Source organism: Bos mutus, chromosome 20, assembly GCF_027580195.1.
Source record: "Bos mutus isolate GX-2022 chromosome 20, NWIPB_WYAK_1.1, whole genome shotgun sequence".
Lineage (NCBI taxonomy): Eukaryota > Metazoa > Chordata > Mammalia > Artiodactyla > Bovidae > Bos > Bos mutus.
In genome coordinates, this window is record NC_091636.1 from 25,397,220 (window position 1) to 25,411,662 (window position 14,443).

General features: G+C 41.1%; 1 protein-coding gene across 1 annotated transcript in view; it reads left to right on the plus strand.

Annotated features, from left to right (window-relative positions):
- The window catches only part of MAST4 (microtubule associated serine/threonine kinase family member 4), a 617,121-nt gene that overhangs the window by 166,138 nt on the left and 436,540 nt on the right, over positions 1-14,443 (plus strand). The window contains 1 exon segment of the mRNA XM_070357543.1: positions 11,018-11,171. Within this exon segment, the coding sequence (XP_070213644.1) occupies positions 11,018-11,171 (154 nt within the window).

Consider the following 14,443-nt stretch of genomic DNA (forward strand, 5'->3'; position numbering starts at 1 on the left):
TTCATAGTGATGAGTCTTGACAAGGACTTGACAAGGAGGATACTGTTCAATATAGGCTGTTATGTTTATAGAACAAAGTGGCAGGATTTACAGAGGGCTGTTTCTTACAATATTATTAAATGGAAGCATGCATTCTGGGTGGCACAATCCAAAATGAATGCCAGCAAATTCAGTTCAATGGGCCCCAGAAAAATGTGGTCCAAGATTGTAGCTCTCTCAGTGTCTAACTCAATCTGTAGTGAGAATTCAGGATGCTGGGGAAGGGAGGTTGTGTATTATTACTTAGCGCTTACATGTGCCAAGCACTCTGTCAAGTCCTTTGCATCCATCTTCCCTCTGCATCCTAACTACCTCTGAGGTCCACGAGGTCCACTCTTCAGAGAGGAGTTAAGTAGCATGCCAGTGGGATTCTGTGCCTGAGAATTCAAATTTGGAGTAGGCTTCTCACTTCTCACATGCTGAGAACCTCATGATCAAGACCCAGGAGTTGTGCTCTAGGGCCCAGCATGAAAATTACAGCTTGAAATGATTTTTATTTATTTATCTAGTTATTTCTTTTTTGGCCTGAAAAAATTTTAAAGTGGTTCATTCAAACCAAGTTCTCATTTGAGTCATAAAGAAAAAGAAAAGACAACTCAGTAAAACTGTAATCAGTTTAATTTCCTTGCAAACCATTTATGATGAAGCACACATGCAGAGATGTTTCCAAATGAAGTGACTTCCTACACGGGGATGTTAATAACCAGCACAGCTAAATTGTTTTAAGTGCATATATGAATTCTTTTAAACTTCATAACCACCTCAGGAGATAGGTAGTATTCCTATTAACATTTTGTAGATGAGGAAACAAGCGTAGTAATAGTTAAATGTCCTAAATAGGATAGCAAGTATTAGCATTCCTAGATGCTGAGGAATTAGTATGAAAACAACAATGACTGTCTTAGCTATAGAACCTTATCAAATTTTAAAATATTGTTTATAGGCTTTGGTTTAAATGTAAATAAAGCCAAATTTTGCAATAAAGTCATTTCAGGTTTTTAGTTTGATTCCTTTCTGGATGGAAGCAACAGAGCAGTTAATTAAGATTACAAGCATAGTCTATGCAGTGGTACAATTATTCATTTATTTTCATATCTATGGTTTCGTAGAATATTTAAAATCAAGAAACAGAATAAGTGAACAGTGTCTTCATAACCCCATGTTACTAGTCACTCTTTCTTTACTGTGAAATCCCATCCATTATGTATGCAGTTGACATCGGTGATCCCTTTGAACTAGTGAATTTTGGCCTCAGGACACATGCATTCTGGATGGGTCTTTAAAATACAGGTCCCACATCTTGAGAATCAATGAGGAATTACCAAAAGGAGGAACTGATAGACACAAGTGATATGCTAGTTCAGTTCAGTCGCTCAGTCGTGTCCGACTCCCTGCGACCCCATGAATTGCAGCATGCCAGGCCTCCCTGTCCATCACCAACTCCTGGAGTTCACCCAAACACGTCCATCGAGTCAGTGATGCCATCCAGCCATCTCATCCTCTGTCGTCCCCTTCTCCTGCCCTCAATTCCTCCCAGCATCAGAGTCTTTTCCAATGAGTCAACTCTTCGCATCAGGTGGCCAAAGTACTGGAGTTTCAGCTTTAGCATCATTCCTTCCAAAGAACACCCAGGACTGATCTCCTTTAGAATGGACTGGTTGGATCTCCTTGCAGTCCAAGGAACTCGCAAGAGTCTTCTCCAACACCACAGTTCAAAAGCATCAATTCTTCAGTGCTCAGCTTTCTTCACAGTCCAACTCTCACATCCATACATGACCACTGGAAAAACCATAGCCTTGACTAGACGGACCTTTGTTGGCAAGGTAATGTCTCTGCTTTTCAATATGCTATCTAGGTTGGTCATAACTTTCCTTCCAAGGAGTAAGTGTCTTTTAATTTCATGGCTGCAATCACCATCTGCAGTGATTTTGGAGCCCAAAACACTGTTTCCACTGTTTCCCCATCTATTTCCCATGGAGTGATGGGACCAGATGCCATGATCTTCATTTTCTGAATGTTGAGCTTTAAGCCAACTTTTTCACTCTCCTCTTTCACCTTCATCAACAGGCTTTTTAGTTCCTCTTCACTTTCTGCCATAAGGGTGGTATCATTTTTTTTTTTTTTTTGGTATCATCTGCATATCTGAGGTTATTGCTATTTCTTCTGGCAATCTTGATTTCAGCTTGTGCTTCTTCCAGCCCAGAGTTTCTCATGATATACTCTGCATATAAGTTAAATAAGCAGTGTGACAATATAAAGCCTTGACATACTCCTTTTCCTATTTGGAACCAGTCTGTTGTTCCATGTCCAGTTCTAACTGTTGCTTCCTGACCTGCATATAGATTTCTCAAGAGGTAGGTCAGGTGGTCTGGTATTCCCATCTCTTTCAGAATTTTCCACAGTTTATTGTGATCCACACAGTCAAAGGCTTTGGCATAGTCAATAAAATAGATGTTTTTGCTAGTTAGGATAGAGTTAACAGGTCTACTAATTCATTATTAGGAATTACCTTCAGAGGTAGCAGTGCTCAAAAAGTAGCATATTAGTTTGTATTTAGAAAAGATTCTTTTCAAGATGCCATTTGCTTAAACCTAAGGGTCTTTTTCATGCATATAGTGTTCAACTTTGTCAAAATTCAAAATGTTAGAGACTCCCTTTAGTATTTTCACATTGAGTAACATTTAATATTCGAAGCTGATTCTATTTTTTTTTCAAGTAATTGAAACCCTTTATTGTGTATGTTTTCATTGTTGTTGTTTAAACCAAATTTAATTTGTTTTTTTGCAATTTGAGAGATTTGCAATTTGTTCCTTCAACCAATATTGACAAGATGCCTTTTATGTAGAACAGTGGACAAAGAGAGGACAAAAGAGTAGTATATAATTTCATGTAACTTACTTTCGAGTGGGAGAAGAAGAAGAATAAATATGAGAGATCTAACATGCCATGTGGCAATAGATGCTATGGAGGAAAAATTGAAAAGGGAAAAAAGTGGTGGGCATGTCCTTTTGTAACCGAGCAAGATCCTATGGGACTTTCCTGGGACAGAACCCTATGGGGCCTTCCTGGGATAGACATCTCCCCCATATTCTCTGCTTTAGCTTCTCTCTGAAGTACCTATATAGTATGCTCAGTTGCTTTAGTTGTGTCTGACTCTTTTGTGACCCTATGGACTGTAGCCTGCCAGCTCCTCTGTCCATGAGGTTTTCTAGGCAAGAATACTGGAATGGGTTGCCATTTCCTTCTCCAGGGGATCTTCCTGACCCAGGGGTTGAACTCACATCTCCTGCATTGCAGGTGGATTCTTTACCACTGAGCCACCAGGGAAGCCCCACCTAGATAGTATCTCATGTATATTCCTGAGTTTTTCTGCAGGAAATGGAAGAAATTCTTGCTTAATGATCATGAGCACCTAGCCCCCAACCTTCTGCTGACTAAGGATTGATCATCATCAACCAGTCAGAGACTTGTGCACGGGCTGATGATAAACCCTGGGATGCCCCTCCCTCATCTTCTCTTTAAAAATGCTTTGCTGAAACTCTTCAGTGAGTTTGGGTTTTTTGAACACAAGCCACCCATTCTCCTTGCTTGGCCCTGCAATAAACCTCTCTCTGCTCCAAACTCTGATGTTTCAATTTGTTTGACTTCACCATCCATGGGGCATTCAAATTTGCATTCAGTAACACATTTACATAGGGCAATTAGAAAACCTTCCCCCTGCCAAAAAAAAAAAAAAAAAAGAGTAACTTTTGAATAGAGACCTGGAGTATGTGGGGGAGCATGGTAGCTAGTATCTGCAGTGCATCCCAGATATAGGAGGTGATAGGTGTAAAGGTCATGAATGGAAAGATGTCTGGGGCTTTTCAGGTCCAGCAACAGAAAGGAAGTGGAGTGAGTGGAGGGGTAGGAGCTGGGAGCAGAGTGATAAGGGTAGAGGTGTCAGGACCTTGTAGGTCATTGTCAAGACTTAGGATTTTGTTCTGGGTAGAGAGGAAGTCAGGGGAGGACTCCAAGAAGAGGATCTGGAGCATCTGGCTTACGTTTTACAAGGGTCACTGGCTGCTGTGCCGAGAGTAGGATGGAAGCAGAGAGTTATTGGGAGGCTATCGCAAGAGAGATCTGAAAGGCAGAGGTAGGAGTGGCAGGAGTAGAAATGGTGATGTGATTGGGTTCTGGATGTATTTCAGAGGCTGACCTAGGGGATTTGCTCATTGGCTGTGGAGTAAGAAGGAGAAGTTTAGAGCAAGTGTAAGGTTTGTGACTTAAGAAGCTAGACAAAAGGATTGCCATTTACCGAAGTTGGAAAAATCTCTTTAGTTTCCAAATAATGATGGTTATGTGAACATGTGTAAATGAGATATCCCATATGTTTGGGCAGGAAAGTGTCCGGAGATGAGTTTGGAGAAAATTGTCAATTAAGAAGGCTGCAAGTTCAATGTTCATCAAAAGTTGTAATGTGCCTTTTGAGAAAGAAATGGATAAAAAACTATGGTATATAGCCATAGGAGAATAAATCCGTGGTTTATGTTTGGAGGTGGTGGTGATGGTGATGGCAGAGACACTAAACGAAGTGGTAAGACTGAATCTTATAAATAATTTGCCTTTAATTCATCTTTCCTGATGGCAGTAACCATAGTGTAATTGTGGTGGACTCTTGTGTTTTACTCAGCGTAATACTTGTAAAACAGCAAGCAATGGGTGGGGATGATCAATATAAAAAACTGATGTGGATTTCTGGTGATTAGTGCTTCTACAGGACTGGTAATTTTGAAAACTTTATCCCAAGTTTGTATCAGACTTAGAGTAGTTGTGTATTTGTTCTCTAAAACACTTATCTGTGTCCCATGATAAACGATTAGCAAAATTATTGCTGAAATGCAAATCAAAACTACAAGTGTCTATCATCTCATAGATACATCTCATAGATACATCTCATAGATACAGTCAGAATGGCCATCATCAAAAAGACTACAAATAATATAAGTCCTGGAGAAGGTGTGGAAAAAAAGGCTTCCTACATTCCTGGGTGGAATGTACATTAGTGTAGCTACTATGAGAAACAGTACGGAGATTCCTTAAAAAAACAAATAGTTATCATATGATCCAGCAATCCTACTCCTTGGCCATTATACAGAAAAGAAAAATACTCTTAAATGGAAAAGATACACACACCCCAGTGTTCATGGCAGCACTGTTTACAATAGCCAAAACATGGAAGCAACCCAAGTGTCCCTTGACAGATGAATGGAGCCTGTTCCTGGAGAATGCGTTTCAATCCAGGATACTTTGTGGCTAGCAGTGTCTTAGGTGAGTATGTGACAGGAAAGAAGGGGCTGGCTTTCTAGGAGTCTACTGACTACTTGGAGAGGGAAATTAGAAATGGTTTGGAGCAAGTGTGACAAGTGCAGGCTTAGATGTCCTTGAACATGCGTGAAAGTTGAAAAGACACCCTCTGTTTTCAGTTGAATTCCTTGTAGTATGGGGACTTTTGTGAGTTTGGAAAACATTAAACTGAAATCATTCAGAGGGCAATGTCCAAAGTGATATGTTGAGTGTCTGCCATAAGCTCCAGGGTCTGATGAATTGTTTTTAAAGGAATCACGAGTGTTTGAAACAGGACAAAAATGAAAAATATATTGCAAGGCTGTAGTGGACTGTTTTGAGAAGCTTTGACTAATTGTAGAAAGAAAAGTAGAGCCACTGACAGCACAGCAAGTTTGGAAAAACGATGTATTTAGAGAGAGCCCTGTTGGGAGTGTGATTTGAGGTGAGGAAGGAAATGGGATCCTGGAATATGGCACAATGCTTATAGGTTTTTCTGCTTATACTGTGTTGGAAACATTTGCGGCACTCACCATTCACCACCTAGATTTTGCCAGATTTAAAAAATAATACCCTCCTCTTGGGGTTGTGATTCTGATGAAAAACTTAGGCTTAGGGACTAATAGCTTATGATTCTATACGTGATGAAATGGATTTTATTTGCCTACACTTTCTCCTTGATTTCCTTCTCTTTCTTCTACATTTTTTCATGTCTTTTATGGCTTTGTTGGAAACATGTAAGGAAATCACATAATTCCTCCTTAGGAATTATCTTCTTTCCTCTGCTATTTTTTCACCCTCTGTTAATTGGCGATATAACAGTCTTCCCCAGAGAAATTAATTATAATTCCGCAAGCTGAAAATTTTAACTTCAGGTGAAAAATAAGTAGCAGAAGTTGATGAACCTTAAACAAAAAATACGTGTATTTTATGCAACTGCCACTAGTAATTAAGAGAAAATGACAAAATGGGAGGAACCCTAACTTTCTTGGTTATTCTGAGGGGTTACTGGTGCATTTACACAAAGAGTAGGGATTATGGAGCATTTTGTTGAATGTCTATGACGCATTGCCACCTTGTGGCTGCAAGCTTTGCTTTCAGTGTAAAAGCAGATTTGTTAATATTAAGTCTACATGATATTTTGTCTTATTCCTAGCATTTAAACTTCCCTTAGAAAAGGAAAGACTCGCGACAGAAGAATACATACAATACAAGGCAAGAGAATTTACCAGAATGCCTCTTCTGTTCTTAGAAGAGGTAGACTGAAGTATTGAGGGGTAGAAATTCACCATGTCTGGAACTAACTCTGCTGTGGGATTGGTGCATTAAAGAGAAAGAGAGAGAGGGAGAACAAGGTCAGCAATTCACCACTTGTCAAGGGAATATGGTGTTCATTGTATTAAACCTTTCTGTTGTTGTAGATTTGCTTAAATTTCCCCAAAATATTGGCAGAAAAAAGAAAAAACAACCGGGATGAGGCTACAAATGGAGCTAAGAAGGAGGCAGAATCAACCTCTGCATTGTGTAATGGACTGACTGCATTTGGAACCCAGAGTGGGTTCTGCATTTTCTAGTAGCTGACGTGTTACTGTCCAAGGTGCCCTTGCTACATTTCATCATCCATAAGGTTTAAGGGCAAAGTGTCTAAGACTAGACAGAAATTGGAGTGTCCTTGGAGGCCCTCCAAAGTAGGACACCGATGAAATGAACATTAAAGTAACAAGTATTTCCAGAAATACAGTCTGTAATTCCTTTTCCCTGCTGGTCAGGGCAGATCCTGGAGTGGGTGCACCGCTAGCTTGAGGACCTCTCACTGAACTACTAGGTAGCAATGCAATGCACCAAAACACTGACTGGCAGTGAATTTCAGATGGTACTTATTGACAGGTGCTTGAAATCTAGTTGTTCTGTGTTATCAATGAGTACAGCTGAGCTTGGGGGAGAGTTGACATCATGTAATAGTTGAGCAAGCGTAATCTATGGTTGCATGGCATCACTGACTCAATCGACATGAGTTTGAGTAAACTTAAGAAGTTGGTGATGGACAGGGAAGCCTGGCATGCTGCAGTCCACGGGGTCTCAAAGAGTCGGATACGACTGAGTGACTGAACTGAACTGAACTGAATCGACTTCATCTCAACCAGCTTGAGAGGAGTAACTCATAGGCAAGGTCAGTTTTCTCTGTTGCCATGGTTTTGAATATGCTGCATTGCATAGTCAGACACAGACTATGACTTGACATAGTCCAGTGACTTCACAGATGATTTCATCCCTGATTTATTTTTCCTATGAATACATCCATGAGAGTCTTAATCTGAAAAAACTGACAGGTATAAGCAGATGACCTTCTTTCTACCCAAGAAAACAAGACATATCTTAGTGAGTTCAGTTCAGTTGCTCAGTTATGTCCAATTTTTTGCAACCCCATGGACTGTAGCACACCAGGCTTCCCTGTCCATCACCAACTCCCGGAGCTTGTTCAAACTCATGTCCATCAAGTCTGTGATGCCATCCAACCATCTCATCGTCTGTTGGCCTCTTCTCCTTCTGCCTTCATTCTTTCCCAGCATCAGGGTCTTCTCTAGTGAGTCAGTTCTTCACATCAGGTGGCCAAAGTATTGGAGTTTCAGCTTTAGCATCAGTCCTTCCAATGAATATTCTGGACTGATTTCCTTTAGGATAGACTGGTTGGATCTCCTTTGCAGTCCAAGGGACTCTCAAGAGTCTTCTCCAACACCATAATTAAAAATCATCAGTTCTTTCACACTCAGCTTTCTTTATTGTCCAGCTCTCACATCCATACATGACTACTGCAAAAACCATAGCTTTGACTAGACGGACCTTTGTTGGCAAAGTAATGTCTCTGCTTTTTAATATGCTGTCTAGGTTGATTATAGCTTTCCTTCCAAGGAGCAAGCATCTTTTAATTTCATAATTGTAGCCCCACAAGAGACTGACCCAGACTTGCCTGTGAGTATCCAGGAGTCTCCAGCAGACATGTGGGTTGGCGGTGGCCTGCTGCAGGGTCCGAGGCACAGAGTGCAGCAGTGTGTGCATGGAACCTTTTGAAGGAGCTCGCCATTATCTATTTCTGCTTTATTGACTATGCCAAAGCCTTTGACTGCGTGGATCACAATAAACTGTGGGAAATTCTGAAAGAGATGGGAATACCAGACCACCTGACCTACCTCTTGAGAAATCTGTATGCAGGTCAGGAAGCAACAGTTAGAACTGGACATGGAACAACAGACTGGTTCCAAATAGGAAAAGGAGTACGTCAAGGCTGTATATTGTCACCCTGCTTATTTAACTTATATGCAGAGTACATCATGAGAAACTCTGGGCTGGAAGAAGCACAAGCTGGAATCAAGATTGCTGGGAGAAATATCAATAACCTCAGATATGCAGATGATACCACCCTTATGGCAGAAAGTGAAGAGGAACTAAAAAGCCTCTTGATGAAGGTGAAAGAGGAGAGTGAAAAAGTTGGCTTAAAGCTCAACATTCAGAAAACGAAGACCATGGCATCCAGTCCCATCACTTCATGGGAAATAGATGGGGAAACAGTGTCAGACTTTATTTTTTTGGGCTCCAAAATCACTGTAGATGGTGACTGCAGCCATGAAATTAAAAGACACTCCTTGGAAGAAAAGTTGTGACCAACCTAGATAGCATATTGAAAAGCAGAGACATTACTTTGCCAACAAAGGTCCGTCTAGTCAAGGCTCTGGTTTTTCCAGTGGTCATGTATGGAAGTGAGATTTGGACTGTGAAGAAAGCTAAGCGTCGAAGAATTGATGCTTTTGAACTGTGGTGTTGGAGAAGACTCTTGAGAGTCTCTTGGACTGCAAGGAGATCCAACCAGTCCATTCTGAAGGAGATCAGCCCTGGGATTTGTTTGGAAGGAATGATGCTAAAGCTGAAACTCCAATACTTTGGCTACCTGATGCGAAGAGTTGACTCATTGGAAAAGACTGTGATGCTGGGAGGGATTGGGGGCAGGAGGAGAAGGGGACAACAGAGGATGAGATGGCTGGATGGCATCACTGACTCGATGGATGTGAGTCTGGGCAAACTCTGGGAGTTGGTGATGGACAGGGAGGCCTGGCGTGCTGAGATTCATGGGGTCGCAAAGAGCTGGACACAGCTGAGCGACTGAACTGAAATGAACTGAACTGAACCATTATCTTCATTACCTTCACCATAGTTTGGCCTCAGGTCAAACAACAGGGAGGAAACACAGCCCTGCCCATCAACAGAAAATTGGATTAAATATTGACTGAGCACGGCCCCGCCCATCAGAACAAGACCCAGTTTTCCCCTCAGCCAGTCTCTCCCATCAGGAAGCTTCCAAAAGCCTTGTATCCTTCCCCATCTTCATGAAGAGGCCCTTAGAATGCCTGGCTTTGAGCAATGCTCCCCAACTCTTATTTGTTTTTAAATTTCTGTGAAGTTGATTCCTTTCTGTGGTGGTTGGGGTATCTGCGAATATTTTTTGTAATTCATGTTCCTTCTTAATAACTTGCTGAGAATATGGGACTCAGGAATATTTAGTGCTCAGGAATACTTTTGTCATTAATAACTATCCAGACACATATACATGCCTGTGTACTTACTTGGAGGAAACCATTTAAAAACACAGGGCACTCACTATTCAAGTGTGAAAGGTTTCCTTGTGAAAGCAGGACAGATCTTGAAATAAGTTTCATGACACAAGGGATTCTTTTGTAGAAAGCTGTCTTTTGAAGTGCCTTTGGTTTCTCTGACTCTTGTGACAGATTTTCTTTTAAGAAGCTATAAAGTGATCTAGGGATGTATTGATTTCCACTAAGGGCTGTGGTGCTTAGAAATTTCCCTTCCTTACATATATTTCTGAGCACCAAAAGCTTGTGAATTTTTTTTTTTTTTTTGAACAACCGGAGAAGTGATCTATGGATTATCCCTAGAATTGATAGAGCAATATTCTTCATTTTTTATGGGGGATCATGGCCCATGTTTTTGTTGTTCAATCACTAAGCCATGTCCAGCTCTTTGCGACTCCCTGGACTGCAGCATGCCAGACTTCCCTGTCCTTCACTATCTCTTAGAGTTTGCTCAAACTCATGTCCATTGAGTCAGTGATGCCATCCAACCATTTCTTCCTCTATTGTCCTCTTCTCCTCCTGCCTTCAGTCTTTTCCAGCATCAGGGTCTCTTTCTATGAGTCAGTTCTTCGCATCAGGTGGCCAAAGTACTGGAGCATCAGCATCAGTCCTTGGTACATGGAAGTACATATTTTACATAATGACTCTGGATACCCACACACCCATGTATAATGTATGCATTTCATGTAACAATTCTTTTCCTTTCTTCCTTGGACTCTGATAATTTTTGTTCTGTTGCACTAAAAAATACTAGTCACGAACTACTAACTTGATTTCATAACCCACTAATATACCATGGCCCGCAGCTTGATAAACACTATGATGGAGATTGTGCAGCCAGCCAGATACTCTTTCAGAGGGAAGACTCAACAGTGGAGCCCCGGAGTCTCTAAACCAGGGTTGGGAGAGAAGGATTTAGAGAAGGAAAAGAAGGAAGTGTGCCTATGGTGGGGGTCTTTCATTGAGGTTGAAAGTGTCCCCAGCAAGTGATGCCACTGTCCTTCTCTCTGCAGCTTGATCACATATTATCCCCTCCACCTATGCCATTTCGGAAATGCAGCAACCCAGATGTGGCTTCTGGCCCTGGAAAGTCGCTAAAGTTTAAAAGACAGCTGAGTGAGGATGGAAGACAGCTGCGACGGGGGAGCCTGGGAGGTGCTCTGACTGGTGAGTTGTGTGAGTGGCCTGCTTAACAGATGAAATTGTGTTTAGACAGTACGGGCTTCCCTGGTGGCTCGGATGGTAAAGAATCTGCCTGAAATGTGGGAGACCCAGGTTTGATCCTTGGATCAGGAAGATTCCCTGGAAAAGGGAATGGCAACCCACTCCAGTATTCTTGCCTGGAGAATCCCATGGATAGAGCAGCCTGGCAGAGAGTCGGGCAGGACTGAACGACTAAACGACTTTCTAGTACAGTCAGCCCTCCATATCCATGGGTTCTGAACCCACAGATTCAACCACCTGCAGATGAAATATATATATATATATATATATGTAAAATTCTAGAAAGTTTCCTAAAGCAAAACTTGAGTTTGCTGTCTGCTGACGACTATTTACATTTACATTGTAGCAGGTATTATGAGTAACCTAAATGTGGCTTACATTATCCAGTAGGATGCGCGTGGTTGATAAACAAATACTATGCCATTTTATATAAGGGACTTGAGCATCTGTGGACTTGGGTATCTGTGGGAGCCCTGGAACCAATCCCTGTGGATAGCTAGAGATGAGTGTAGAGGGTCCCAATGACAGCAGAGTTCCATGTGTGAGCATCAACCCCTTGAGGGGGTGCCTGCCCCTCCAAAGATGTGGTAAAATCTAATCCAATTCAGAGAGTAGTTAAATTGATGATTGATTAGTAAATTTTACTGAAGTGTAATTTACATATAAGATGTATTCATTCTAAGTGCACATGTGGATGGGTTTGCTGCTGCTGCTAAGTCGCTTCAGTCGTGTCCGACTCTGTGCGACCTCATAGACAGCAGCCCACCAGGCTCCTCTGTCCCTGGGATTCTCAAGGCAAGAATACTGGAGTGGGTTGCCATTTCCTTCTCCAATGCATAAAAGTAAAAAGTGAAAGTGAAGTCGCTCAGTCGTGTCCGACTCTTTGCAACCCCATGGACTGCAGCCTACCAGGCTCCTCTGTCCATGGAGTTTCCAGGCAAGAGTACTGGAGTGGGGTGCCATTGCCTTCTCCAGTGGATGGGTTTAGCAAATTTATATACCAAAATATCTTGATTTTGGAACTACAACCAAAATCAAGATATAAAACGTTCCCTGCATCCCTTCCCTGGGCCCAGGCCACTCTATCTCTGCTTTTGTCCATATTAATGGAATCATGTGGTACATGTTTTTTTGTGTCTGTCTGCTTTTGCTCAGTGTGTTTTTAACATTCATCCATGTTGTTAGTGGAAAAAGAAATGGTAACCCTCTCCAGTATTCTTGCTTGGAGAATCCCGTGGACAGAGGAGCCTGGTGGGCGATAGTCCATAGGGTTGCAAAGAGTCAGACATGACTGAAGTGACTGAGGATGCTCTCACGCCATGTTATTAGTTGTATCAGTACATATGTTGAATTTTATAAGAAACTGCCAAACTGTTTCCAAAATGATTTATTTTTACTTTCCCACCACCACCAACTGAGCTAATTACTCTGCATTCTTAACCACCTGTGGTATTGCTAGGCTTTTTAATTTTAGCCATTTTAGTTGGAAAGTAGTTCTATCGCATTCTGGTTTTAATTTGTATTTTCTTGATGACTAAGTGATGTCAAACATCTTTTCATGTGCTGATTGGACATTCGTATTTTTCCTTTGGAGAAGTGCCTGTTCAGACCTTTCACCCATATATTCTTTTCCCCGTTTTGGTGTTGTTAAAATAAATTAATTGAAAAGCTAAAATCCCTAAATCTATAAATGACTTTTGTTGACTTGAAAGATAAATTAAAATTTTTTAAATTAAAATAACTTAAAGTATGTTGTTAAAAAATAACTTGCCACATAAATGTTCATGTTATTAAACTTAATTTTAAATCACTGAAGGTTAGATTTCTATTCATTCTGAGTGCTTTTTCCTCTAAATATAAATATTTTGGGGGAAACTTTGTTTTTGAAACCCTGACACAAAGTTTTCTCTACGAGTGACAGTCTTACCTGCCAGTTCATAAATGACCTCAAAAATAAATTGAGTTGTTTTTTGGAACATTATGAATTTTCAGTTTTGGAGATGAAATTTCTGGGAACAAAAATACTTCTATACCATGATCAGTCTAGAACATGTGACTCAGTGTGGGCACACTGCTGGGATCGAGGGTGAAGCTGACCTCAGACCAAGGAAAAAAAATTCAAAACATTGCTGTACTTCACTAACATTAAGAAAATGTTCACACTGGAGTTTTACTGACGTTCTTCTAATGCATATTAGGACATTTTCCTTGGCTTTCATTTGTATAAATGCACATTTTTTTTTTTTTTTTGGAGGATATCCTAAAGGTTTAGTATAACTCTTAGTTTTTTAGGGGGGGATATGGAATCTTATGGGCTCAATAAAGGACAGAAATGGTATGGACCTAACAGAAGCAGAAGATATTAAGAAGAGGTGGCAAGAATACACAGAAGAACTGTACAAAAAAGAGCTTCATGACCCAGATAATCACGATGGTGTGGTCACTCACCTAGAGCCAGACATCCTGGAATGTGAAGTCAAGTGGGCCTTAGAAAGCATCACTACGAACAAAGCTAGTGGAGGGGATGGAATTCCACTTGAGCTATTTCAAATCCTGAAAGATGATGCTGTGAAAGTGCTGCACTCAATATGCTAGCAAATTTGGAAAACTCAGCAGTGGCCACAGGACTGGAAAGGTCAGTTTTCATTCCAATCCCAAAGAAAGGCAATGCCAAAGAATGCTCAGCTACCACACAATTGCACTCATCTCACACGCTAGTAAAGTAATGCTCAAAATTCTCCAAGCCAGGCTTCAGCAATACATGAACCATGAACCTCCAGATGTTCAAGTTGGTTTTAGAAAAGGCAGAGGAACCAGAGATCAAATTGCCAACATCTGCTGGATCATGGAAAAAGCAAGAGAGTTCCAGAAAAACATCTATTTCTGCTTTATTGACTATGCCAAAGCCTTTGGCTGTGTGGACCACAATAAACTATGGAAAATTCTGAAAGAGATGGGAATACCAGACCACTTGACCTGCCTCTTGAGAAACCTATATGCAGGTCAGGAAGCAACAGTTAGAACTGGACATGGAACAACAGACTGGTTCCAAATAGGAAAAGGAGTATGTCAAGGCTGTATATTGTCACCCTGCTTATTTAACTTCTATGCAGAGTACATCATGAGAAACGCTGGACTGGAAGAAGCACAAGCTGGAATCAAGATTGCTGGGAGAAATATCAATAACCTCAGATATGCAGATGACACCACCCTTA